Source organism: Choloepus didactylus, chromosome 21, assembly GCF_015220235.1.
Source record: "Choloepus didactylus isolate mChoDid1 chromosome 21, mChoDid1.pri, whole genome shotgun sequence".
In the NCBI taxonomy this organism is placed as follows: domain Eukaryota; kingdom Metazoa; phylum Chordata; class Mammalia; order Pilosa; family Megalonychidae; genus Choloepus; species Choloepus didactylus.
The window spans coordinates 17,718,465-17,743,857 of record NC_051327.1 but is presented as its reverse complement, the minus strand read 5'-3'; the positions used below and the strand labels follow the sequence as shown (position 1 = coordinate 17,743,857).

Genomic DNA, 25,393 nt, shown 5'->3' with positions numbered 1-25,393 from the left:
AAGTCTGCTCTGGGCAAAGTCCGTGCTTCCCGGAGGAGCTGCAGCTTTGCACACTCACCCAGCCCCCATGCCCACCTGGGCCCCTCATGTACCCCAGCAAGGAATTCAAGGAAGGGGAGGCCGGCAGCTGGGAAGGAGAGGCAAGCTGGAGAGAGGGGACACAGGAGGGTGCTGGGTGGGGGGAGGGGGTGTCAAGTGGCCTCTTGGGCAGGCAGGTGGGCACCTCTCGTGTTGCACAGTCATCACAGCGTACGAGATGTGCTCACAACCTCATTTTACAGGTGGGGATACCGAGGCTTGAGGCCCTATGCCCAGGGGCTCAGCTGGGTCCTGGGCCTGTATCCCCCCAAGAACCTCAGAAGAGGAGCTGGGGCAGGGGTGCATGAAGATGGGTGTACATTGACACAGACTCAGCAGGGAGGTGCAGGTGATGTTTAGTTCCCAAAGGGGTCAGCCCAAGCTTTGGGCTAAGGATCCCCCCCCCCTTTTAGAAACAATCTCACCCAGGGCTCTGGGAGCTGTGGGGTGTGCCCCCACCCAGGCTCTGCAGCCTGGACCAGAGGGGAGGCTGAGGGGTAGATGGGGGCCCCCAGGAGGCCCCTCAGGAGCCCCCCACGGCTGGAGGGCTGACCATGTGGTGGCTGTCGTATCTTCTCGAGCATGCAGACTCCCCTGGGCCTGAAACAGACATGCTCCCACAGCTGCTGAAACTTGGGGTAGGGGTAGGGGTGTGGAAACGTGAACGTGGGGCCTGATGGTGCTCCCCCACTACTGCCTCCAGCTCCGACCCATTGCGTAAGGGAAAACTGAGACGCCATGGACTAGCACCTACTGGCCAAAGGGAAGCAGGCCGTGGCTGTTCCCCAAATCCGGCTCTGTCCTGTCCCCATGACATCACCCAGCCCTGCATCCCCAGGGGACCCTCTAGAATATTATCTGCCTGTTCCCCCAATCTAAACCCACCGTTGGCTCCCTCCGGCCTTTGGCAGACTGTTTCTTGATGGGGCATCACGGCCCCCTGGCCCCACTGACTGGCCACCTCCTGCCCCACGCGCCCCAGCATCCTCCCTCTTCCCTGCCACCCCGTCCGGAAACTGCCCCTCCCTTCCCCTGCAATTCCAGGCCCGGCCACCAGGAGGCGAGGGGGCGCCGCTCGGCAGGTGTCCTGCTGGCTGCTCGGCTCAGAGCCCAGAGCTCCGGGAACCTCAGGGATCCCCTGCTCTGCTCGGTTCACTGTTACCCCTGTCCCACCCTCAGGGAAAACCCCTCCAGCTGGAGCAGCAAGGGGGAGCAGGGCCGAGGGGGCCGGGGCCAGGGGCAGGCAGATCGGGGTCCCCCACCCCTGGCAAGGCTGCAGTGGTCTCTTGGGCTGACGCTCACCAGGTGTGGAGGAGCAGGGCGAGGAGGGCAGTGAGGAGCACGGTGAGGAGGACGGAGAGGAGGGTGACGATGATCACAGTGCCTGTGCTCCGGGGCCGGGGGGCAGCCTGGGGTGCCTCTGCTGAGGGGTGCCATGGGGGTCACAGAGACAGAGGGTCGGGCAGGACGAGAGAGTTCCTCTGACCCGCAAGGGGGCCCTCGGGCAGCCTGGACCAGCCCCCCCCCCTTGCAGGTCCCCCAGGGCTAGGGGAAGGGCCCCGAGACACCAGGGTGGAGTGGTGGTGCTGATGGGGGGCTGGCCCGTCTCTCCCCCCCAGCCATCAGAAGCCCCCAGCCCCCAGCGTTTGAGCTGCTCATCTGGCCCCCATACGTGGCTGCAGGTGGGTTTCATTGGACCACTGTGTCTCAGCCACCGGTCCCCTGTCATTCATCACCAGGAACTTTACCCTGGACAGGAGACCCAGCATTGGGGGTGGGGGTCCCCTGGGTCCTGAAACGCTCAGGCCCTGGGGCCTCTCAGCCTTCCCCTTGGCTCCCAGGGCCTGGAGGAGAACAGGGGCTAAAGAGCGCAGCCTCGGAGCCCAGCAGAAGGGGTTCAAGTCCTGGCTGGGATGTTTTCCAGCTGTGTGACTTTGGGTCCATCCCCTACCCTCTCTGGGCCTTGGTACCCTCATTTGGGAAATGCATGTGGGAGCGGATTAGATTTCCCGGCACTGAGGTTCACTTAGTGAATCAAGCATTTGGAGGAGGGTGCTCACCCCAACTGATGGGGAGACAGAACTTGTATGGTTCAGACGGTCCATGGAAAACAGGAAAATTCTCTGAGGTCGCCAGGCCCTTGTTCCTTGTCCTACCCTCCTGTCTGCCGAACTGCAGTGGGGGACACCCAGGCCCCCAGCTTGAGCCCCTGTGACCACCTAGAGTCAGGTTTGGGCCCCTGTGGGAACACTCACCGGTAAGGGCCTGGGCCCGGCAGGGGGTGGTTGCAGCCTTTCATGGTGGGGGAGCAGCAGGTGTCGTTGCCCATGCAGAGGACGCGGAGCTGGTTGCCAGCCTGGCTGCCCAGGTAGAGCGCCCAGGGAGCCCTCATCGTGAGGTGGTAGCCCCCCTCGGGGAAGTTGGCAGGGGCAGGAGCGTCCTCCGCCCTCCGTGGCTGAGGGTGGTGCTGCGGGTCAGACAGTGGGGGCCACACGGGCAGGCCTCCCTCCCACCCAACCGGCCAGCAGCCCCCAGGGCCACACCCCCACAGCTGCCCCCAGCCCCCCACCACCTGCTGCTGCCCACCTCACAGAAGGAAAACCAAGGCCTGCCCCAGCTGCACCCACCGTTGCTGTGTGCCACCACCAGCCAGATGGCGTCCACGTCGGAGATGGCCGGGTGACTGAACTGGCCCCATGGCTGCTCCAGCGCGAAGGTGGACTGGGTGAGCCTCCCTGCCAGGGCTGTGCTTGAGAGCCAGGGCACATAGCTGATGCGCACTGGGGCAGATGCAGAGGGAGGGCCGAGAAGAGGCTGAACAGGGCAGCAAGCCCCCCACCCTGCTGGTCTCCCCACAGCCCAGTCCAAGGGGGGAGGCACCTCCTGCCCTGGGAGTGCAGTGTGAGCAGGGAGGCACTGCCTTGCCAATCTGAGGGAGGACTTAGGGCTCTTCCCTGGGAGATCTGGTCAAGCATTAATTAGGAAGTCTCCCTAACAACCCTGTGTCCCACAGGGCATGGGTGGGGAGCCTGAGAACAGCTCCCTGCCGACTTCTTTGGGAGACTACTAGGGCTGAGCACTGGCAGGGGTCAGGGGAGGAGCCCACTCTCATTCCCTGCCCTGCCCCACCTGTGTCACTGGGGTCTCCTCCTCAGCTGCAGGCACAGTTCCCCTGGGGAAGGGTGTCCTTGATTTTGTCGGGGTGAGACTCAGAGCAGGGAGCAGCCTGAGCCCTGGGTCAGACTGAGCTCCTGGCAAGTCCTTGGGCTCTGACCTGCTCTGGGCCTCAGTTTACCCATCTCTTAAGACCCTCCAGCTCTATCTGCATGGTCTAGGTTGGTTTGTTTGACAAGAGGAATGGCTTGAGCAGGAGAGAGCTAGAGGGCTGACACAGGCAGGTCCCCACTGAGACCCCGCAACCTGACATGGGCCACCCAGCCAGGGGCCTGGGCCCCTGCACCAGAGAGGGCTCAGGATTGGCAGTGAGGCGCATCCGTCCAGCCTTGCCTCTCAACCCCTAACCCCTGCCCCTCCATGCAGCCCCTCTGGCCCCTCCCCTCCCTGGGCCCAAATACTGGGAAGGAGCAAAAAGATGGGGTGTGCTTCTAAGCCAGTCTCCAGAACTCTCTCCCTCTTTTAGTTCAGTTCAATTCAATCCAATTCGTTCCCTTTTAAGTCAACTCAATTCCCAACAAATGCCGTCTTCTGTGCGGAACCCTTGAGGAGAGGCAGGCTGATTCTTCCTTTCTCAGAGTACTCATCTGAGGCCCAGTGCACCCTGCATACAGTAGGCACTTAATATTTGCTTAGTGAAGAAATAAGAGTGGGGCAGTGAGGTGGGGTGAGCTGGGGCTGAACTTCTAAGGCCCCTCTAGTTGAAGAGCTGGCTGGGGAGTGATGGCCAGAGCCCCACCGTCAGCTCATGGCCCTTCCCGAGCTGGTTTACACCTCTACTGTAGGGGGGACAGGAGGAAGGGATGGGGGCTATATTTGGTGTGAATCAGAGTGGGGTCTCAGGGTGGGTGAGAATGAGAACCCCTAAGGGAAGGGGGAAGTGTGTGTCTGACTTGTGGCCTCTTTGGTGGGCTGTCTCCCCTGGCTGTCACCCAGGACCCAGACCCCAGACCCCAGACATGTGAGGGGCTTGGGAGGCAGCTGGGGGAGGTGGGGTGTGTCCTCCTGATGCCTGAGACACGGGTGGGCTTCCCTGCCTGAGCCCCACCTACTCACCCAGGCCTGCCCCGGGCTGGTGATGTGTAAACAGCAGCAGCAGTTGCAGCAGCAGCCGAAACTGCCCCCCATGGAGCCCCATGGCCGGGCCTGGCATCCCCCGTCTGTCCGTCTGAGGGTCCGTCCGCAGCGTCCACAGCCCCAGAGGCTGCCCCGTGTGCGCTGGGCTGGGGGAAGCTGCTTCTGGCACCTCCCGCTGCCCCTCCCGGGTACCCCCTCCTCCCAAACAACTGGTCAGACAGGTTTGGGGGCAGAGTCTGTGGCCCCGTGGATTTGGCATCACCAGGGAGGGGTCCAAAGAGAACAATCAGTTGTTGCTGCCAAGACAAGCCTGGACCCCCCCACCTACCCGCCCCTGTGCCAGGAGGGCCAGGCCAGGGAGGGCCCAGGGAAGGAGGAGGCTGCCCCGTGACAATCCTGCCAGCCCCAACAGCCCCCAACCTGACATCCGCCCCACGCATTTTCCAGATGAGGCCTGAAGAGGGGGAAGGAGGCTTGTCCCCAGTCACCCAGCCAGCAGGACAGGGCTGGGCACAAAAGATCACTCACTGTAGGCTTGGCTTCCCTCCCTGTAGGGCCCTGCCATGCCCCGCCCCAGGGCAGGGCAGGCCTCCATGTGGGGGGCTGGGCAGAGCCAGCACTGAGCTCCTCTCACCCGCAGTGTGGCAGACCCTCGCTGGGCCCCCTGCCCGCAGCACAGGCCGCCCCCCACATCTGGCCAGAGCCATGCTCCTGAGCCCAAACCGTGCCAGGTGACTTCTCTGCTGAAAACCCAACAGATTTCAACACCCATGGCCTTGATTCCTGGGTGACGAAGGGGTGTCCCTTGAGGGGGGGCCTGTGTAGCTATCCCAACTCATCAAAACTACAGTTGGAAGGAACCTCTGTTGGGCGGCAGGATGGGCTAGAAACCTCAGGCATGTTGAGGCAGGATGAGGTTGAGAACGACTGGCCAGCCACCAGGGGCTTAAAGTTCAAGGCCATCTCAGTCAGACTCTCCTCGCTACTTTCTTCTTGGAGCCCCCAGTGCTCCCTCACACCCCTGAGCCTTTGCATGTGCTGTTCCCCTGCCTGGAATCACATCCTCTGCAAAGAGAAAACTCCTATTGCTACTTCAAAACCCCACCATCACCTCCTGGGCAAAATTTTCCCAGACACTCAGCCCAGCCTATTTCTCTGACCCAAAAACAGAATGAATCCCCCTCTTTCTCAGTGTTCCCACAGCACTTTGTACAGCCTGGTGTCCTTCCTGCTGCTCCCTAATTAGCCAGCCAGGCACTGTCCACCCTTCCCAGGCCCAGCCTGGGCTGGGGCAGTTGAGAAGCTGGCCAATGCCAGGAGAGTTGTTCCTGCTCCAGGTCCCAGGAACCCTGTCCCATCAGTCCTGGTTTGGTATAGAGAAGGCCAGTGGGGTGTCCAGACCCTGGGAGGAGATGCTGTTGCATAGGAATGGACTTTCAAGTCACAAGACACACCTAAGACCGAAGGTGGTTAGAGAGGTGATAAAGCCCTTCCCGTGACATTTCACAGTCCTCCCCGGATTCACCAGCACCCATCACTGTCCTATGGTAAGCAACAGGGCATGACCTGGAGAGAAGAGAGACTCTGTCTCTTATTGGTTGAATTGTGTCATAGTCCCCCCAAAAAAGATATGTTAAGTCCCTACCCCCAGGACCTCAGAACGTGACTTTATTTGGAGACGGGTTATTGCAGATGGAATTAGTTAAATTAAGATGAGGTCACACTGGAGTAAGGGGGGCCCCCAATCCGATAGGACTGGTGTCCTTTTAAAAAAGAGGAGAGAAGAGACATGGACACCTGAGAGAAAGCCAGGAGAAGATGGAGTGGTACATTCACCAGCCAAGGAACCTAGAAGAGGTGGGAAAGAACCTTCCCTACGGGTTTCAGGTGGAGCATGGCCCTGCCAGAACCTCGATTTCGGACCTCTGGGCTCCAGAACTGTGAGATGAGATGAGACATACTTCCTTATTAACTGAAGCCACACAGTTTGTGATCTTGGTTATGGTAGCTCTAGGAAACAGAGACCCCATCTTCCTCACTTCTCTTTGCAGATCCTTATGGCCAAAGTTCTTGAGAAGTTGTCTCCACGTTTCCTCACGGCCTGGGTCCTCATTCCAGCCTGACCACAGTCTCATTTCCACCCCTCAGCTCCCAGGCCACGGCTCTTGCCAAGATCTCCAACGACTCGGTTAGGACAAAGTCCGGCAGCCCCGCGTTGCCCTTGGTGGCTGAGCCCTGGACGTGCCCGCTGCCTCTGAGCCCCTCCTCTTTCTGCACCTTGCATCTCCTTTTGCCCTCTGACCTCCTGTTTCTCTTCCCACTTCCCCAGCTGCCCCTTTCCCCCTCCTTTGAGGGCACCTCTTCTTGTCCCTGAAATGGAGGGCCTTCTCTGGCCTCGGACCTGGACCTGCTCTTCATCCTGCCTGATTGTCCATCCTTCCGTGACCTCGTGCACTTCCACTGCTTTGGTCCTGCCTCAGGGTTGATGCGTCTCAGATCTGAGTCTCCAGCCCAGCCCTCTCTCCGTGTCACCACCTGCTGAATGGACTCTCCACCCGGTCATTCGTCTGCAATCTTTTCCTTCTCAGCAGGACCAAAAATGAAAGTCTTCCTCCCCAGGGTCCCCGATCTCAACTAATGGGTCCCCCACTGGCCATGCAGGAAACTTGGGGTCCTCGTTAGCCCCCCTCCAATGTGCTCTACCTCGAGGTCTCCCAAGCCCTTCCCCCCTCTCCCTGCTGCCCCAGCCCCAGGTCAAGCCTCACTGGACCATCCTCAGGGGTTGCCCTACCTTGAAGTAGCCGTCTGCATCATTCATTCATTCAACAAACATTGAAGGTGTGCCCACTCTGTCAGCCCCCCTGGGATGCTGGGGCCTCAGAAGCAATCACGACCGTCCCCGACCTCTTGGGGTGCTCGTTTAAACCCACAGAGGACAGTCAGAGCCTACGCCCAGAGGTAGGAGGGCATCCTGGGGAGGGAGAGTCAGGGAAGGCTTCAAGGAGTGGGTGGCTGGGGGAGAAGACTTTGACACCCGGCCCCTGCCCTCTCTCTCAGAGACATTGCCAGGGCCGTGGTGACCCAAACCTCTCCTTTGGAAAGTGCATTTTTTAAAATATGGAAACAACCGTAACCATTCTCCGGTTATTATAATGCATTTACACTCTAGTCCATGGCCAACCCACGTTCACTATTTTTCATTCCAAGAAATACTTAAACTTTGCCAATTGTTCATCATAGTGAACTGCAAATTAACCAAATATTTCTGTCCCCACTACACAATTACTCAGTAGGTTTTTCGTAACCACTTCTTTACTTGGATGTGCCAGCAGATGGTTTCAGAGTTTTCAATTTTTAAAATTATTGTGTTTCATCAGAGACTAACTGAGCCCCGAGGGGACTAGGATTGGGGCCGCCAAACTCCAGGGTGAAGGCTCAGGGGGAGGCAGCTGGGGTTGGGGCTGGAGCTGGCAGGAAGCTGAACCAGGTGTGTGGGTTCCAGTGTGCACGGGGGGCTGTTTCACCCCTCTGCACCTGTGCGTATGCCCGTTTGTCCTCCGAGGTGCCCTTGCTACCTGTCACTCCAGGGCTTTATTCTTCAGTCCCACCCCCGGGCTCTGCGCTACTGGGAGGCTCTCCCGGGTGGGCTCGGTCCCCCCTCCAAGTGCTCCTCCAGTGCCTGCTTGCCCCTCTGTCTTCCTGTAATCATTGCCATATGTGCAGGTTTGGATGTATTATGTCCCCCAGGTTCTTTGATGCAATCTTGTGGGGCCAGACGCATTAGTGTTGATTAGATTGGAATCCTTTGAGTGTTTCCATGGAGATGAGACTCAATCAACTGTGAGTGAAACGTTTGATTGGATAATTTCCATGGAGGTGTTACCCCGCCCATCTGGGATGGGTGTTAATTAGATCACTGGAGTTGTATAAGGGAATTCTCAGACAGAAGGACCTCAGAGCAACTGAGAGTGACATTTTGGGGAGGAGCTGCAGCTGAGAGATACATTTTGAGGATGGCCATTGAAAGGGACATTTTGAAGAAAGCACAGGAGCTGAGCAAGAAGCTGGAACAAAACCTGGGATCAGCAGATGCCAGACACGTGCCTTCCCAGCTAACAGAGGTTTTCTGGACATCATCAGCCTCCCTTCAGTGAAGGTACACTTGTTGATGCCATAGCTTGGACACTTTATGGCCTTAAGACTGTAACTTTGTAACCAAATAAACCCCCTTTATAAAAGCTAATCCATTTCTGGTGTTTTGCCTTCTGGCAGCATTAGCAAACCAGAACACCATATAATGGAGTGTGACATCGAGCGTACCCCTGTACACATCTGTCCCCTCCTCCAGCTGAAAGCTCCTGAAGCAGGAACTGGCCTGCCTGCCTCGGGGCTCCCCAGGCCTCCCATGGGGGGTATTGCAGCGTGCCGGGGGGTGACTGATGGGTTTCAGGTACAGGCACCTGAAAGGACTCAGAGGACACTGGGTCAGATGTGCAGAGCTCGTGGGACTCCATGAGAAAGCTGCTCAGGTCTCCTCCACCCAGCCACAGGAGCCGTTGCAGGAGACAGAGGGGGACACGGTGGGCCCCAGGGGTCCACTCAGCAAGTCTAGATCAGTCCAAGCCCTGGAAAGGCTTTCAGCACCTCCCCAACTTTTTATTACAGAAATGGTCACCCTGTGGGAAAGTTGAAAGAACAGCACTACAAGCCCAGTCATAAACACCGTCCTCCTGGACTCCACAACTGTCAGCATTGTGCCCTGTTTGCTCTCCATCGTGACGTGGGAAGAGCTTGCTCCATCTTTTGAAGACAGATTCTTGCTCACTGGCTCATCAGCTCCTCGGCTCCCCAGCAGTGTGCAGGGCAGGAGTGACGCTTAGTCTCACGATACAGAAGAGAAGCCCAGGTCCCCACACGGAGAGGAACTTTCTGCAGCCCCATGGTGGGTCAGTGGCAGAACTGGAAACCGACCCAGGTCTTCTGATGTCCAGGAGGGGACGTACTCTCTTCCCGTTTTTTAAAATCTGTGTTTAATGTGCCTGCGGGAGCAGATGATTGAATTCATTGTAATTCTGGGTTCGCGGCACATTTCAATACTGCTCCGCCCGAGGCCCTGCTTCCATTTTGTTGTTTGTTTTCTCCTCATCCCCATCTCCATCCCACTTGTGCCGCCTCCACCAGGCACCCGCTCCAGCCAGGTTGTCGCAGTTACCTACAGCTGCATAACAAAGTACCCTGAAACTAGCAGCTTAAAACAATCAACATGGATTATTTCAGTCTCCTCCCACATGGTGTCAGGGTGGTGTGGCCCGCGTGACCACAAGAATGTGGCAAAAGTGACAGATGTCACTTCCGAGGCTGGATCAGAAAGGACAGTGAGGCTTCTGCTTCTTTCTCTCTCTTAAATTGCTTGCTCTGAGAGAAGGTGCTGCCACACGCTGAGGATGCTCAGATGGCCCAGTGGAGAGGCCCTGGTGGCAAGCAACTGAGGCCGTCTTGGAAACGGGTCTTCAGGCTGCAGTTGAGTCTTCTGTGACTGCGGTCCGAGCTGACAGTTTGACTACAAACCTCATGGGAGAGCCTGATCCAGAAAGGACCACAGCAATGAAGGGGACCAGGGCAGGCGACAGATGGGAGACCTCGCCTCCACCCCCTGTCATTTCCCTAGTGCGGGGCGGGGAGGGAAAGAGGCCAGGCAAAGTGAATGACCCTGCGCCCACTGTCCTGGGGGAGGGGACACTAGGAACTGGATTTGATATGATTTAGAAAAATAAAGGACTCCATGCATCTTACCCTCAAGGCTCATGGAGGCTTTCCTGCATGTGGGTGTGTGCACGAGTGCACGTGTGTGCTTGTGTGTACATACGTGTATGTGTGTGAATGCATGTGCGTGTGTGTTGGGATCAGCTTCTGGACCTTGTTTCATTCCTTGAATCAAGGCTGCCTGTCTCTTCGGGCATGAGCTCCTGACCATCTCAATCACTACCACTTCACAGTAAATTTTACTCCATCACAGCACGTGAGATCCCTCACAATTATAAATTGGTTTATATCATGATTTGCTGGATGCCTCTTTTCTCCATGACACTGTGACTCCCTAAGGGGGAGACTGGGTCTGTTTTGTTCCCATCCTGCATCCCCAGTGCTGAGCCCAGGTAGCCCAGCAGCGGTGCTTGCAGTTGTTTTTGGCTGGCGCTTGGAGCCCGCCGGCTCTGTGACCTGGTAGGTAACCCGTGGCCGCCATCTTGTTTCATGGCACCAGGCTGACAACCCGAGGGTGGGGCTTGTCCGTCCTCTCCAGGGCATCCCTGCTGGGCCCCTTTTCCTCGTCCAGACTCCCCAGGCCCATGAGTCCCAGCATGGGGGGGACTGGGCCCCAGATACGTGGAGGGGCAAGGAGTGGCCACGCCCAACCCTGAAAAAGGGTCTATTCCCAAGGACCCTCCTTGCTGTGGTGCCTTGGGGGTGACTCTCAAGGGGCAGCCAGCTAAAGGCTCACAAACAAGGTCCTGGCACCATGGCAACTGCCAGGCCCATTCAGCTAAGGGCCCCAGGGAGAAGAACTGGATGCCCTCAAGGGCAGCACCCTTCCCAGCAGAGAGGGCCTGATCTGGGGCCCCAACTTTGTCTGGGTGGGGGGGCGAGCAGAGGAGCCAGGTGCTCCCACCAACCCCCACCAGCTGGCCTCAGCCCAGTCCCCAGGTCCCTGAGAGGGGCTCGTCTATGCGAAATACCAAGGAGAAAATACCCCGTGGTTCATCGACCCAACCTGACACTGAACTTTCTGCCACATGGTGCTGCGGCCCTATCCATGCCTCTTGCACATCTCCCATGACAGGTGGCTCACCATCTCACCGTCTAGTTAAAGCATCATACTCGGGAATCATAAATCCAGAAAGCTCTTCCTTTCGTAGGGGAATGCATTCTTCAAGTGAAATCTCACGATTTCAGGGCCAAGAAGTGGGAGCCCCTGGATTGTCCCCGATCTGCCTGTGGCCAAGGCCCTGCCTGCTCCAGCCTCTGTCTCCTCGCCTGGACACGGGCAGGGGGAGATCAGAGCCACCAGGCAGCTGAGGCGTCTTTGGTTGTTAGAGTCAGTGCAGGGGGCACACTGTGTATTGAGGACATACTCAGTGCCGGGACAGAGTGGGCAGGGGCTGTGAGCAGCAGCTCTAGAAGGGAGAATGTGGGGGTGGGAAAGGGGGTACTTTGTTCATTCACTCCTTCAACAGATAGTCCGAGAGCCCCAGCTCCAGGCCACCACAGGGAACCAAACCAAGTCCCCGGCCTGATGGCGCTGCCCTTCTGGTTGGGAAAGACAGACCTTAAATAAATGAATATCAGGGTAACAGGATATTGGGTGGGTGATACAGGCTCCAAGAAACAAAAGCAGGGCCAGGAGGTGAGAGCTATGGAAAGCGAGGGCTCTGTTAGATAGGGACATTGTGGAACCCTGACAAGAGGGGTCTCTGGGAAAAGGCAGGGGGCTCACCGGGTACAAAGGCCCTGGTTTGGCGGTCTACTGCTGCGTAACAAATGCCCCCACGCCTTTGAAGCTTGAAAGAACAGGCGTTTTTATCACCTCTCCCGAGTGTGTTGGGGGGCTGGCTTGGACGGAAGGTTCTCCCCCACTTGGTGGTAGCTGGGGTTGCTTGTGCGGCTGCCCTCAGCTGGGAGCTTGACTTCACGCGTGTGTCTGTGGCGGCTGAGGCAGCCGGGGGCTAGCTTCTCCCCACAAGGCCTCCCATCACTCGGCGTCCAGCCTGGACTTCTTTACATAGCAGTGGAAGCACCCAGAGGGCATACATGGAAGCATCCAGGCCTCCTCAGGGTTAAGCCCAGAAGTCACTCAGCCTCACTGCTGCCAGATTCTGTGGCCAGAGCAAGCCACAGGCCAGGCCAGGGTCAAGGGGAGGAGAGGAGGGTGCTGCCTCTGGATGGAGGGGTCAGGGGGTTGCCCACAGGGATGGGGAGATTGCCTGGGACAATCTGCCATGGGCCCCCAGGAGCAGCTGCCTCTTGGTGCGTTTGATGGAAGGTGAGAAGCTGCAAGAGATGAGGTTAGCAAGGAAAAGGGGCCACAGGCCATTGTCAGGATTCTGGATTTCCCGTGGGTTGGAGGTGGGCAGTGGGGAGCTCACTGCAGGGTTAGAACAGAGAGAGGCATGGTCTGACTGAGGATTTAGGATACCCCGGCTGCTGGGTTTTCGAGGTGCCCAGGGAGGATCATCCAGGTGACACACACAGGCAGTCTCAACAAGGACCCTCTCTAAATCTGTTGTCCGTCCTGGCATTCTGCTGAAGGCCTCGCTTGAAAAAAGGGCCCCGTGGTGAAAAATGTTTCTAAAATTCTGCAGCCGTCTGCTCTAAAGCCTACATGCTGGGGCCACCCAGTGGGGGATACTGGCTGCAGTGCGCTGTCTGCAGGGTGGGGGGTGGAGCCTGAATCTACCAGGCACCCCCTGCACCCCCATCCCTAACCCTGGGAGGAGCTGGTGGGAGATATTGTCCCCCAAGGCCCAGTTCAGGTCCCCCTCCTGCTGTGCCAGGGGCTCTCCTCTCCCTGCCATTCTTTCCATCTTGGCCACTGAAGGGTCTTCCTAAAAGCCAAATCTGACCCCAACACATTTGGACATCCTCTGTGTTGCCCAGCTCCTCGGGGTGACGTCCAGGGCCTTCCACGCCCTGCCCATGGCCACGCCTCCTACTTCAACTTCTTGATGCCAGTTCCCCCAAAACTTCATACTCCCCTCAACCCAGCCCGCCAAGACCCTCAACAAAACCACACTGTGATGCCGTTTCCCACCTTCCTCCTCTCCATCCTCAACCGAAGTCCCAGCTCAGAGGCTGCCTCCTCCAGGAAGTCTCCCCTTGTTTCCCTCACCCTGAGACTGGGCCAGGCCCCTCCCGTCCCCAGGCACAGCTGCCTCTGTCACCCCCATGCCAGCTCCCATCCCTCGGCGCTGGATTCTGTACGCCAGCTCCTGTCTGGGCCCCCCAGCTCTGCCAGACAGAGGACCCCACCCAGAAAAGGCACCCAGAGATGCCTGATAACCAAGCACATTCTCGACCCTTCACTCGTCCTGCCCAGGCCATTCCCCACCATTCCTGTCCCTCTCCCTGCTCCCAATCCCCCCTTTCCCGGGGGGTTCTCCTGCTGCTTGGCCGCTGGAGCTGGGGCTGGGACATGGAGAGGGCTCCAGGCACTGGGGACAGGGGGGTGCACAGAAGGGCCAGTAAGTTCCATGAAACACTCCCGGGGGCCTTGGGCTGCCTCAGCTGGGGAAGAAAGGGAGGGAGGGAGGGAGATGAGGGAGAGGCCAGGATGACTAAGGGGACCTTTCTCTCGGGCCCTCAGGGGAGCAGCAGGGAGAAGAATGGTTGTCAAGGGCAATGCGTTCTTTTTGATGGATACCTCGGGTCTGTGTCACCCACAGGGAGTGGAGTTTCGGGGAGGCCGGGACTTGAATGCCTGAGCGTAAAGGAGCTTAGGGATCTTCTGGAATGAGCACTCATTTTACAGAGGGGAAACTGAGGCCTGGGGAGGCAGGCAGAGCTGCTTGGAGGGGAAAAGGAGATGCACCTAGGGGTCCTGCCTCCTCCCTGGGCTCTGTCCCCAGGAGTCAGGGATGCCCAGGCCAGGACCAGAGAGGGTGTCCTGGAGGGGAAGGGGCGCAGAGCTTCCAGCTCCACTGGCTACAGGGGAGGGAGAAAGGAGGCCCAGAAAGCAGGGCCAGGGGCAGCAGGAGTGAGGGGAAGGCCAGGCGGGAGGGCAGGCAGGCTGGTTCTCAGCGAAACGTCTCCATCCTGGCAGCCCCGTGCCCACCACTTTTGGGGACGCTCAGGCCATGTTGCACCTTCATGGCAACTTCTCAGGGGTGCCCCTCACCACAAGCAGGACCCTCTCTAAGGGCAGGGGCTGCATGGGGACCCTCTGCTTGTACGGCGGGCCTGGGGGGCCTCTGGGCTGGGTCTCTGGGTCTGTTGTCCTGGGAGCACATGACCTGGCCTCCCACCCCAGGAGCCTCGATGGGGTTTCTGCTTTCCTGAGGTGGGGGTGAGCCTTCTGCCCCCGTTTCCCACGCAGCCCCTTGGGAAACTCCAGCGGTACCTGCCTCGTCCGCTACCACAGGCTGAGCACATGCCCAGGCTGCTGGGGCAGAGCCTGTGGCTGGGGAGGGGATAAGAGAGGGTCTCCAGGGAGCCCAGGGAGGCAGTGGGAGAGGCTGAGCTCTTCAGAGAGGCGCCACGTCCCCAAGTTTGAGGGAGGGCATGGGGTGGCAGCAATGAACAAAGTGACAGTTTTGTCCTCTTCTGAAACAACAAAAAATAATCTCAAAGGAGAAGACAAAAACTGGATTCATGGAGCATCGACAGGTCACATCCTTTCCACACTGCGCCCCGTGGCCCCTCCCTGCAGCTCAGATGGGATCCCCGAGGCTCGGGGGTGGGATGTAGCATGCCCAAGGACTGCTCCACAGAAAAGCCCTTGCTCTCCCCCAGCACTGGCCCTAGAGCCCTTTCCAGAAAGCAGAGGGTCACAAACCCAGGCAATGTTCTCAGGAACTTCCAGCCCCAAACACAATTCTTAGCAGGCGGCACGTACGTTTATCCCAGCAAAGGGCCAAGCATAACCTCCTCACACTCCCTGGGGGCCGGTGGCTGCCTTCCTTCCTGGGGCCCTAGATGGCTGCCATCCTTCCTGACGGCCCAACTCCTTCACCACCCTCCTCCTGTACGGAAATTACTTTCCTGCCTTCAGTGTGCCCAGAGCCAGCACTCACCCATATGATGCCTTTCTTTTGTGCAAATCACAAAAAAGCTGCCCTTCTCCAGGCAGGCAGGGCCCCCGACCCCACTGCTGGACAGTCTGATGCACCGTCCACCTATAGCAGGGGCCTGATTCCCCATCGTCCACCGTAGCAGCCAGTGGGCACAATTTCCCAGCCTCCCTTGCAGCCAGAGTACCCACCAGTCAATGCCAGACCAAAGAAGTGGGTGGCATGGCGAGTCCATTCTGGCCAGGGCAGTGGCTGCCATGGCCAGCTTCTGGAGGTGACAGGGCCAGAAGCTCCCATGGCGGGACCCTGGGACACGGCTTTGTTCTGCACTGGGATTCCGGGCCTGGTTCCCGGCTGACCGCACGGTCTCCATCCCCGGTTCTTGCCCTCCCAGAGCTTCCAGGAGCTTCTTTGTGCCCTTTAAAGGCTCCTTTTCCACTCAGTCAGCTGAGGTTGATTTCCGCTGTTGGCAGCTAGAAACATGTTGAGATAGGGAGTTCCCTGGCCCTCTTTGACAGTTGTACTCGGCTCTCGAAAGAGACTCCACTTTTACCAGAGACTGGACACTAGAACATAGTTCTGCCAGGTCAAAAATGGTCAAGACCAAAAGGGGGATGCAAAATGAGATGAAATAGTTTCAGTGGCTGAGAGATTTCAAATGGAGTCGAGAGGTCACTCTGGTGGACATTCTTATGCACTATATAGATAACACCTCTTAGGCTTTAATGTATTGGAATAGCTAGAAGTAAATACCTGAAACTACCAAACTCCAACCCAGTAGCCTTGACTCTTGAAGACGATTGTATAACAATGTAGCTTACAAGGGGTGACAGTGTGATTGTGAAAGCCTTGTGGATCACACTCCCTTTATCCAGTGTATGTATGGATGAGTAGAAAAATGGGGACAAAAACTAAATGAAAAATAGGGTGGGATGGGGGGGATGATTTGGGTGTTCTTTTTTGCTTTTATTTTTTATTCTTATTCTGATTATTTCTGATGTAAGGAAAATGTTCAGAAATAGATTGTGGTGATGAATGCATAACTATATGATCATACTGTGAACAGTATGATTGTATGGTATGTGACTATATTTCAATAAAACTGAATTTAATTTAAAAAAAAAAAAAAAAAAGGTCAGGAAATGATCCAGCAAAACAAGAGCAGATGGGGTGAGGGAGCCGAGGGCAGGCAGGTGCCAGTGCTTCTATCTTTTCCCCCAAAATAGGATTCTAGGATTGTCCTGACTAGAGGAACAGATAACTGGATGTTTATCCCAAAAAACAGTAACATTAAAATTAACAGCATTAATTTAATGCTTTGCTGAAACAAACACAGCAATGTTGGATTTAAGCATAAAAAGAGGTAGCATCATTCCTAATAGCCAAAAATTGGAAATAGCACAAATGCCCGTCAACAGGTGAATGGATAAATTAAAAATGGTCTGTCCGTGCAGCAGGATAATATTCAACAAAAAAGAAAGGAAGTGCTGGTCCATGCTATCACCTGGAGAAGCCTTGAAACAGGATGCTGAGTGAAAGAAGCCAGACATAAAAGGCCACATACTGTAGGATTGCATATGAAATGACAAAAATAGGCAAATCCATGGAGACAGAAAGTAGGTTAGTAGTTGCCATGGGTTTGAGGGATGGGGGAATGGGGTGTGGCTGCTAATGGGTATGGGGTTTCTTTTTGGGGTAATTAAACCGTTCTAAAATTGATTGTGGTAATGGTTGCAGAAGCTAGTGAAAATACAAAAAACCATTAGATTGTATACTTTAAATGGGTATATTGTGTAGTAACTGAATCATAGCTCAATAAAGCTGATATTTTTAAAAGTGTGAAGATGTACTGGCATTTTATAAGATTCCTTCGGTCAACAGATATTTTTAAGCACATCTGGGGTAGGGCACTGTGCCAGCCCTGGGGACATCCCGGTGAACAAAACCAGACATGGTCCCTGCCCTCCTGGAGTTTACAGTCCAGCAGAAGTGATGCTGAAATCAAAAGCTCATACTTTTAAATGTCTAAGTACAAAAAGAAAAGCATGCTAGGGGTATTGGCCTACCCCACCTCGATGGTTGCTAACATGACCACAGACATAGGGGACTGGTGGTTTGATGGGTTGAGCCCTCTACCATAGGTTTTACCCTTGGGAAGACGGTTGCTGCAAAGGAGAGGCTAGGCCTCCCTATAATTGTGCTAAGAGCCTCCTCCCGAATGCCTCTTTGTTGCTCAGATGTGGCCCTCTCTCTCTAGCTAAGCCAACTTGAAAGGTGAAATCACTGCCCTCCCCTCTACGTGGGATCTGACACCCAGGGGAGTGAATCTCCCTGGCAACGTGGAATATGACTCCCGGGGAGGAATGTAGACCTGGCATCATGGGACGGAGAACATCTTCTTGACCAAAAGGGGGATGTGAAAGGAAATGAAACAAGCTTCAGTAGCAGAGAGAATCCAAAAGGAGCCGAGAGGTCACTCTGGTGGGCACTCTTACGCACACTTTAGACAACCCTTTTTAGGTTCTAAAGAATTGGGGTAGCTGGTGGTGGATACCTGAAACTATCAAACTACAACCCAGAACCCATGAATCTCGAAGACAGTTGTATAAAAATGTAGCTTATGAGGGGGTGACAATGGGATTGGGAAAGCCATAAGGACCACACTCCACTTTGTCTAGTTTATGGATGGATGAGTAGAAAAATAGGGGAAGGAAACAAACAGACAAAGGTACCCAGTGTTCTTTTTTACTTCAATTGCTCTTTTTTGCTTTAATTATTATTCTTGTTATTTTTGTGTGTGTGCTAATGAAGGTGTCGGGGATTGATTTAGGTGATGAATGTACAACTATGTAATGGTACTGTGAACAATCAAATGTACGATTTGTTTTGTATGACTGCGTGGTATGTGAATATATCTCAGTAAAATGAAGATAAAAAAAAATAAAGCTGGATAATACCAAAAAAAGAAAAGAAAAGAAAAGAAAAGCATGCTGTTAAGAGAGGAGGGGACAGGAAGGGTTCCCTTGAAGGAGCAACATTTGACATTTGAGCTGAGCAATGAACTAGTGGAGGGGGAGAAAAGCAGAGGAATGTTCTACATGGAGGGACAACGCGTGAAAAGGCCCTGTGGCAGGAGGGGCCAAACCTAGGCCTGCGTGGCTGGAGCACAGGGAGCAAGGAATCCTAGGGCCTCGTGATTGAGAGGATGGGCCTGCACCCTGTTCTTGCAACATGAGGTCCCCGAGGGCTGCCAGCAGGGGTGGGGCACGACCAGGTGTAGCATCTGGTGCTGCGAGGAGAGTGGGTGCAGGGTCAAGAATGGAAGAGGGGAAACCAGCGTGGGGGCAGCTGCTAGCTCATGGTGGCTGGACTAGGATTTCAAGGAAAATGGAGAGAAATGGATGGTTCAGAAATACAGAGGAGGCAAAGAGAAAACAGGGTGAGAGAGATCGAGGGGTGTGGGCCTGGTTTCCTGGTTTCCACCTGCCTTTGATTTTCGGCCCTATGAATGAATCATCTGTGAGTCATCGCCCCCACTCATGGCTATTTTTCTTTTTTGACAGTGAACTTGTTTTTAACCACTAGACCATTATGCTACGAGCCAATAGATTTTAAGGCACTTCCCCAAATACAGTCCTGGAGAAAATGTAAAATTCATGTAACAAAAGACTCTCCAGTGCGTGCTTCCCACTAAACGCCCTGCTCAGGGCTCCCACGAGCTGGCCCCTGTAGGGCCCGGGTCTGTCAATGGCCCTCACCTGCATGATGCCTTGGCAGGGGCCAAGCCATGGGCCCAGCGTGACGATGGCCGTGCTGGCCGATGACCTGGGTCTGTAGGTCCTTGCTCCCCGTGGAGTCTCTGAAACCTTGGTCCAGTAGCCCTGGGGCAGAACAACCTGCCACAGGGGCAGGCTCACGGGGTGGCCTCTAGCCAACCCAGGGCAGGTTTCCATCTTGGTAAAATATTAGCATTTGTCAATGTTCTGGTGGAACTCACTGACTGTTCAGATGATGTCCCCAGAACCCCATTTTCTGAAGTGCTTTAAGGAAGCACTTTTGCAGCATTTTGCAGGGAAACAGAGCCCTGGCTCTCTTTACCACAGACCCTGGGGACCCCACTATCATCCAAGGACCTCCATTTTACATTCACACCCATCCCCATGTTGGAAACCCAGGCATGCCCTCCTCCCACTGGCTCACCTCCACATATGTGAAGTCCCCAGTTCCTGGGCCACCTCTGGAATACTTCTAGAATCCACCCAACGTCTGCCCTGGTTCAGGTCTGGTTCCATCTATCTGGAAGCCCAGGCCAGCCTCTCCACCACTGCCACCCCAGCCACCATCCACATCCTCTGCGTGGCTATCCCTCTGCCTCCTTCCTTCTTTCCCCTCTGCTTGGCTAACTTCCATTTGCCCTTCAAGATCCAGCTCGGGAATCACCCCTAGGAAGTCCCTGGAACCCCCAGGTGGGGTCAGTCACTCCCCTGGGCTACACTTCACAGTCTTCGCCCACCATGTAACCAGAGGAGGGACAGGAGTCTCAACCAAGCCAGCTCCGGGCGGCCACAGCAGGTGAAATCCGGGGCATCCCAGGGCTGTGCCCGCCATCGGCACAGATTCTGGAGCTGAGAATAAGCCCCGCTAGGGCCCCGGGACACACAAAAGGCTGCGGCCTCTCCTGCTCCTAGCTGATCCTCGGGGCCTTGGGGACCCCTTCACCCTTTCACTCAGCAAACCCTGGTGGACCCCTCTTTCTCCCCGCCAAGCCCCTCCTGGGCGCCCGCGGCCTCTCAGGCCTCCTTGCCCAATGTGGCAGCCAGAACTGGACAGGGCAGGGTCAGAGGCCCTGCTGGGGGTAGATGGCGAGGGGGACAGGGGGACACTTTGAACACTTCCCCCAATTTCAAGAAGCTGAGAGGGACTTGGGCTTCAGTTAGCGGAACTTCAAAAGTGGCTGCCCAAAGAGGCTGCCCCTGGGTCAGGTTCACCCGGGGCCCCGGGCCTGAGCTCCCACCAAGCGGCTCCCGCCGGCCGGGAAGGCTGCTGTGCGGGAGCAGACTGCTCTGGGGCCGTTAGGAGATGAGGGGACCCCCAAATAGGGAGCGCCATCGAGGGGAAAGGCTCAGGGCAGCCCGGCGCGGAGGGCGGAGGCCAGCCCTCTCTCGGCGCCGAGATTCGCACCGCTCAGAGCATTTATTCACCTCCAGGGTGGAGGGGCCTGGAGGGTGGCCCAGGGGACGGGGGTGGGGTGGCAGTGGACAGAGAGTCACCGAGCCTCAGTTTCTCCATCTAGAAAACGGCTGCGACTGTGCGGATGCAGTGGAAGTGTAGGCGCTCCCGGCACACAGTAGGTCCGCACGCGGGAAGGTGACTGTTCATCCCTCTGACGTGCGGAGGTGAAGCCTTGGGCGCTGACGTCCCCAGATCCCGCTGCATGACCTGGGCGCCCCAAACTCTGTGGATGCGAATGCGCATGCGCGTGGGCCTTGGCGCTGCTGGGGCTGCGGCGCAGCGGCGCCCCGTGTGGCAGCGACGGGAATCACAGGCCTGGCTGGAGGGCGGCCCGGAGCTTGGGGGATCCGGTCCCAAGCCTGTCCTTTCCGGCGATCCTCTGGGTCCCAGGCCCCTGGGGGTGGGGGGAGTGGGCGCTGGAAGGGGGCTCACCGGCCCCAGAGAACCTATCAGGGTTTATGACAGCCTGAAGGCCTGGCACTATCCCCAATAATTACAGGCCCCTTCCGAACCCTTGGTGGTCTGAGCAGTGAGTGTCACCAACTGTCCTCTCCTGAGGCCCCACGTCTAACATTTGGCATGCATGCAGCAGGCGCTCAATAAATGTTTGTGGAGTGAGTGGACAAGCATGTGAGGCGTCTGTGTGTGCAAGGGGGGTGGAAGTGGCATCTGGAACCCATGGAGCACCAGCCCCTGCTGCTGGTGGATGGTACAGAAGGACAGAGGGAGGCTCGGGCTTCCTCCGGGCCTGGAAGCTTCCAGGCAGGGCCACTTCTCCACATGTAACCCCCTCAGCATCGCTCGCAGGAGGCCAGGCAGAGCAGAGGCGGGGACTGAGGGGTGCTGCATGCCCAGGCTGACCACTCCCCCAGCTCTCCTCAGTTCAACCTGCAGATGCCCAGAGAGGGGGGGGAAATGGGTGCACCAAAGACAAGCTGCTAAGGTGGGATTTCAGGCTGGGTAAGGGAGTGTAATGGGGGAAGAGGCAAGGAACCCTGGGGTGGGGACAGGTGCAGGGGCTGCAGATGAGCGGCAGAACCCTCTGCACCCCACCCCCACCCCTGGCCCCCAGGTTCCCGCCACATAGGCCAGGCTAGGGGCTGAGGCTGGGGAGGGGGTCCAGGGCTGGCTCGCAGTCCACGGGCAGTGTGGCAGCCTCGCTGGGCGGGATGTTGTGGGTCACGTAGCGCTTCCCCCGGAAGGAGCCGATGCGCAGCTGCTTGGGGGACGGGGCCTCCTTGGGCCACCAGAGGTTGGAGCTGGATGGGAAAAAAGAGGAGCTGTACTGGGCCCCACCAGGGCCACTTCCTGCAGCGCTGAGCTCACCTGTCCTCCCTTCTAGAACCAGCTGGAAACCCGCCTCCCCCAGGGAGTCGCCCTGACTCACCTGGCATCAGTCTGTTGAAGCCTCAGAGGGCTCACGGGGAAGCCCAGGAGAGAAGGACGCTGGGCAAGGACAGGGGCAGAGGGAGGGGGCCCTTCCCTGGGCCTGTTGGGGGAGATACTCAGGGAGGAAGTTCCCTGCACACTCCCTGAAAAGGATCCTACTTAACTCCTAACAGCACCTAGAGGGGTGGCTCCCAGGAACCCTGAAGCAATAGGACACCCTGGGGGTGTCGCCACTCACAAGTGCGGGGTGGAGGCTGCCAGGAAGCCCAGGAGCAGGAGGCCAGCCAGAGAAGAGAGGACGCAGGTGACGACGATCATGCTGCCACTTTGCCGCCCTGGCCACATGTCGATGGAGCCGGGGGTCTGCCCTGTGTGTGCAGAGGCTGCTCAGAGGCTGCTCCTTGACCCCAGGGCCGTCACCTCCCACCCTCCCCAGCCAGGTTCACACCCCAAAGCCTGGCTGCTTCACCTCCCCAGACAGCCTCTCGAGCCCACCCATCCATCTGTCTTGGCCCAGGCCCGATCATCGGTGCTCTGCCGGCCAGAGCCCCCCAGTCCCCCACCCTCCACCCTGACCTCATAGACCGTGTCCACCCCTGCCATCCTGCACCTCCCTTACCCTGCCAGTCGGGGACAAAGTGGCTGCAGAGGGCAGGGCTGACCATGTTGCCTCCCTGCTCCCTGCAGTCTGCATTTGAAGCCCTCAGTCAACAAGTCCCCTCACCCCCCATTCCCGTGCCCTCTGCTGCCCGTCTCCCCAGCACCCCTGCACCTGACACTGTGGCTTTCTGCTCACAGTTTCCCCGGCCTGGCAGGGCCCTGCCCAGGGAAGCTTCCAGAGCCTGTGCACCCCCCACCACCCTCAGCCAACCCAGGTTCCAACCCTGGGCCTCCTCTGGGCACCAGCCCCTCTCCCATCCAGCACTAGTTGGCACCGGGCTGGCTCCCCAGGAAGGAGGAGGGGCTGCTAGTGGCCACGGCCGGGCTGACTCAGTCTCCCACCCCACTGCCAGGTTCTGTTGGGTGGAGCCCCATGGGAGCAGGGCAGGGCCAGCTGGGCACCCTCACTGTGCAAAGGAGGGTGAGGTGGGCCCAGAGGGATCCAGGTGGTGAGCCCTCGGGGTGGGGATGGGCAGCAGCCAGAAGCCCCCACAGTCACCATGGTGGAGAGCAATGGGATCTGACCACCTCGTCTCGGCCTTGGGCGAACCCCTGGGGTCCATCAGGAGGAACTTCACGCTGGAGGGAAGAGGCAAGGAGAAGGGGTGAGACCCAGAGGCCCCGGGCAGAGTGCCCCCCACAGAGAGCTCTGCACACCCCTGTACATGGGGTGGGGGGTTGGGGGTGGTCTGGCTCTCTCCCCTCAGCACCCAGAGCCCAGGGTGGGTGCCGGCCCAGCCCCAAGGGGCTCCGCGTTTATCTTTGCACCAGCTGGGGAATTCTGGAAAGCTCTGGAAAGTTTCTGAGCCTCAGGGGACAATGGCACCAGTGGCTGCTGGGCAAGGAGGGCATGGGGTGGGGCGAGGGACCGAAGGCCACGCCAGGGGAGGGGGCAGGCGGAGCTGGCAGGGTGGGCGAGAGAGCAGAAGGGAGCCCAGTGCCCAGGGCTCAGCTCCACTGATGGAGGAGGGGGGATCTGGGGGGGTTGTTAGAGGTGCTCTCCCACCCCACACCCACTCCCAGTACCCCCTCCTCCCCATGTGCCATCCCAGCTCCATTCCTGACTAGATGGGCCACTTGACACTCCGTGCCTCAGTTTCTTCATCTGTTAAAGGGGCTGGTGGCCATCTCTCCTACTTCCTCCCCCCCACCCCACACACACCTGTCTGGGCCGGAACTGAACCCCCAGGCTTAGTTTCCTGCCAGATCTGACAGTGAGAGGAACCAGTATGGCTGTGACTACAGCTCTGCATCCCCCTGACTCTGGGGCCTGTGGACCCCAGCCCCTGACCTCGACTAAGATCCAGCTCTCCTGGTACCCCCGCCTCTCCTTGGGCCTCCTAAAAAGGCCCTGTTCCGCCCGCACCCAGCCAGGATGGGTGCTATTTCCTGACTCTACAGAGGGAGAAACTGAGGCCTGTGAAGGGGGAGGGCTTGCCCCTGCAGCCAGGAAGGGGCAGGGCCAGGACCTGGGGCTGACCACTGACCCAGGTCCCGGAAGCCCCTTCCCCCCAAGCTCAGCCCCAGGGTGGCCCACCTGTAAGGCCCAGGGCCGGGGAGGGGGGCATTGCAGTAGGGCGGCTGGTGGAGGTCAGCAAGGCAGCCCGTGTCACTGCCCACCCGCAGCAGGGGGACACCCCCACTGCCGCCCACGGGGTCCTCGCAGGGTAGCTGGTCCAGGGACAGGGGCAGTGTCATGTAGTGGCCATTGGTCAGCAGCTGGGGGAAGGCCGGGATCTCGCCCAGTGTCTGCGGGTTCTGGAAGCCCCTGGAGGCTGCAGGATGGAGGGACAGACAGATGGAGGGGTGAGGGGGCGGGAAAGGCTTGTCACGCCAACCAGGGTTCTGTCTGCACCCAGCCTCCAGCCTGCCTCACCAGAGCCCCTTGCTAGGTCTAAGGCCTCCAGCCCCTGGCCCTCCACAGTACCCCTCCCTCAGGGCCCAGGGAGACCACCCAGCCACGAATCAGACCTTGTCACCCTGAAAGAGCCACCTCAGGATGGAGCCCAACTCCCAACCCCCAAAAGATTCGTCCTCCTCTGCAGTCACAGGTGCATGCATGTCTGCCTTTCCCCATCTTTGTTCATGCTGTCTCTTCTGCCTGGAAAACTCCTATTCACCCTTCAAGACCCAGTTCGTCTCCCTGAGAAAGTTCCCCTCCCCTGCCCCCACCTAAAGACCACCAGTTGCATCACCCTCTGGGCTGCCACTCAACGCTCCCTCTCACCGCCCACTGCACATGGGACCTTTTAGGGCAGGGGCTGTGTCAACGACACTTTGTGTCTCACCCAGGCCCCAGCAGGCATTTGATGAGTGAAGGTGGGCTCCAGGCCCCCCGCCCCCTCCTCAGGCCCCAGGCCTGCACCACGCACCATTGCTGAAGGCCACCACCAGCCAGACGGTGTCCGCAGCCCCAGCCTCCCTGTCCAGGACACAGCGCGGCTGCTCCAGGGAGAAAGTTGTGGCCGTGACCTTCCCCTCCAGGTCCCAGGCTGTTATCTGCGGCGTGTAGGGGACCAGCCCTGTGGCCGTGGAGATGGGAGTGAGGGTCCCGGGAACGTGGCCCCTGGGGAGGCCTCTCACAGTTGGAGAGGGGTGGAATCCCAGGGTCCAGTCACCCCAGCCGGGGCCCCAGCCCCTTAGGTCTGGCCGGGCCCGGCCACCCGCCATCCCGAGACCCCCACTCACGCAGGCTGATGCTGGGCCGGAGCCAAGTCAGCGCCACCAGGAGGAGCAGCTGGGGGCACAGCCACCTTTGAAGGCCTGTCATGGCGACCAGCGGAGCCCGGCTTCTCCCACGGCGGCTCTCAGGGCCGGGCTGGCGGCCTCCTGCTGCACCCACCCCACCCCCAGCACCTTGGGCCGGGAGGAGCTGGTTAGTCAGGCTGCCAGGGGCTGGACAGACCTGTAATGGCAAGGGCGCCCTGCCCCAGTCCGGCCCACCGCAGGGGTGCGGCGAGGGAGGGGGGCCAGTGGACCCCAGATGCCAGCCAGGATACCCC

The 25,393-nt window shown here is 58.0% G+C and overlaps 2 protein-coding genes across 4 annotated transcripts; both read right to left on the bottom strand.

Annotated features, from left to right (window-relative positions):
* Positions 1 to 601: 601 nt before the first annotated feature.
* LOC119517167 (uroplakin-3b-like protein 1) lies at positions 602 to 4,390 on the bottom strand. The gene is made up of 6 exons (XM_037813743.1): positions 4,309 to 4,390; positions 2,665 to 2,867; positions 2,334 to 2,533; positions 1,751 to 1,827; positions 1,381 to 1,501; positions 602 to 710 (listed from the first exon to the last, which is right to left on the bottom strand). Exons 1-6 carry the CDS (start codon positions 4,388 to 4,390, stop codon positions 602 to 604), a joined length of 792 nt encoding a protein of 263 aa, XP_037669671.1.
* Positions 4,391 to 20,326: 15,936 nt separating this feature from the next.
* UPK3B (uroplakin 3B) lies at positions 20,327 to 25,296 on the bottom strand. 3 transcript variants are annotated; one of them, XM_037814012.1, is made up of 6 exons: positions 25,080 to 25,296; positions 24,764 to 24,913; positions 23,929 to 24,166; positions 22,800 to 22,970; positions 21,970 to 22,099; positions 20,327 to 21,601 (listed from the first exon to the last, which is right to left on the bottom strand). In XM_037814012.1, the coding sequence occupies exons 1-6, from the start codon at positions 25,159 to 25,161 to the stop codon at positions 21,281 to 21,283; spliced, it is 1,092 nt and encodes a 363-aa protein (XP_037669940.1). In that variant the 5' UTR covers positions 25,162 to 25,296; the 3' UTR covers positions 20,327 to 21,280. The 3 variants fall into 3 exon arrangements, with proteins under 3 accessions (XP_037669940.1, XP_037669941.1, XP_037669942.1); XM_037814013.1 differs by having other exon boundaries at positions 22,920 to 22,970; XM_037814014.1 differs by having other exon boundaries at positions 21,303 to 21,601; positions 22,891 to 22,970.
* Positions 25,297 to 25,393: the final 97 nt, after the last annotated feature.

Excerpts from the sequence above, each read along its gene's own strand:
- UPK3B (XM_037814012.1), bottom strand. The coding sequence starts at position 25,161 with ATGACAGGCCTTCAAAGGTGGCTGTGCCCCCAGCTGCTCCTCCTGGTG. Across the intron at positions 24,914-25,079 it reads CCGGCCCAGCATCAGCCTGC|GGCTGGTCCCCTACACGCCG; the intron begins GTGAGTGGGGGT and ends CCACGGCCACAG. Across the intron at positions 22,100-22,799 it reads ACCTCACCCTCCTTTGCACA|GGCAGACCCCCGGCTCCATC; the intron begins GTGAGGGTGCCC and ends CTGCACACACAG.
- LOC119517167 (XM_037813743.1), bottom strand. The coding sequence starts at position 4,390 with ATGGGGCTCCATGGGGGGCAGTTTCGGCTGCTGCTGCAACTGCTGCTG. Across the intron at positions 2,534-2,664 it reads CTTGGTTTTCCTTCTGTGAG|CCACGGAGGGCGGAGGACGC; the intron begins GTGGGCAGCAGC and ends CACCACCCTCAG. Across the intron at positions 1,828-2,333 it reads CCGGGCCCAGGCCCTTACCG|GGTAAAGTTCCTGGTGATGA; the intron begins GTGAGTGTTCCC and ends TCTCCTGTCCAG.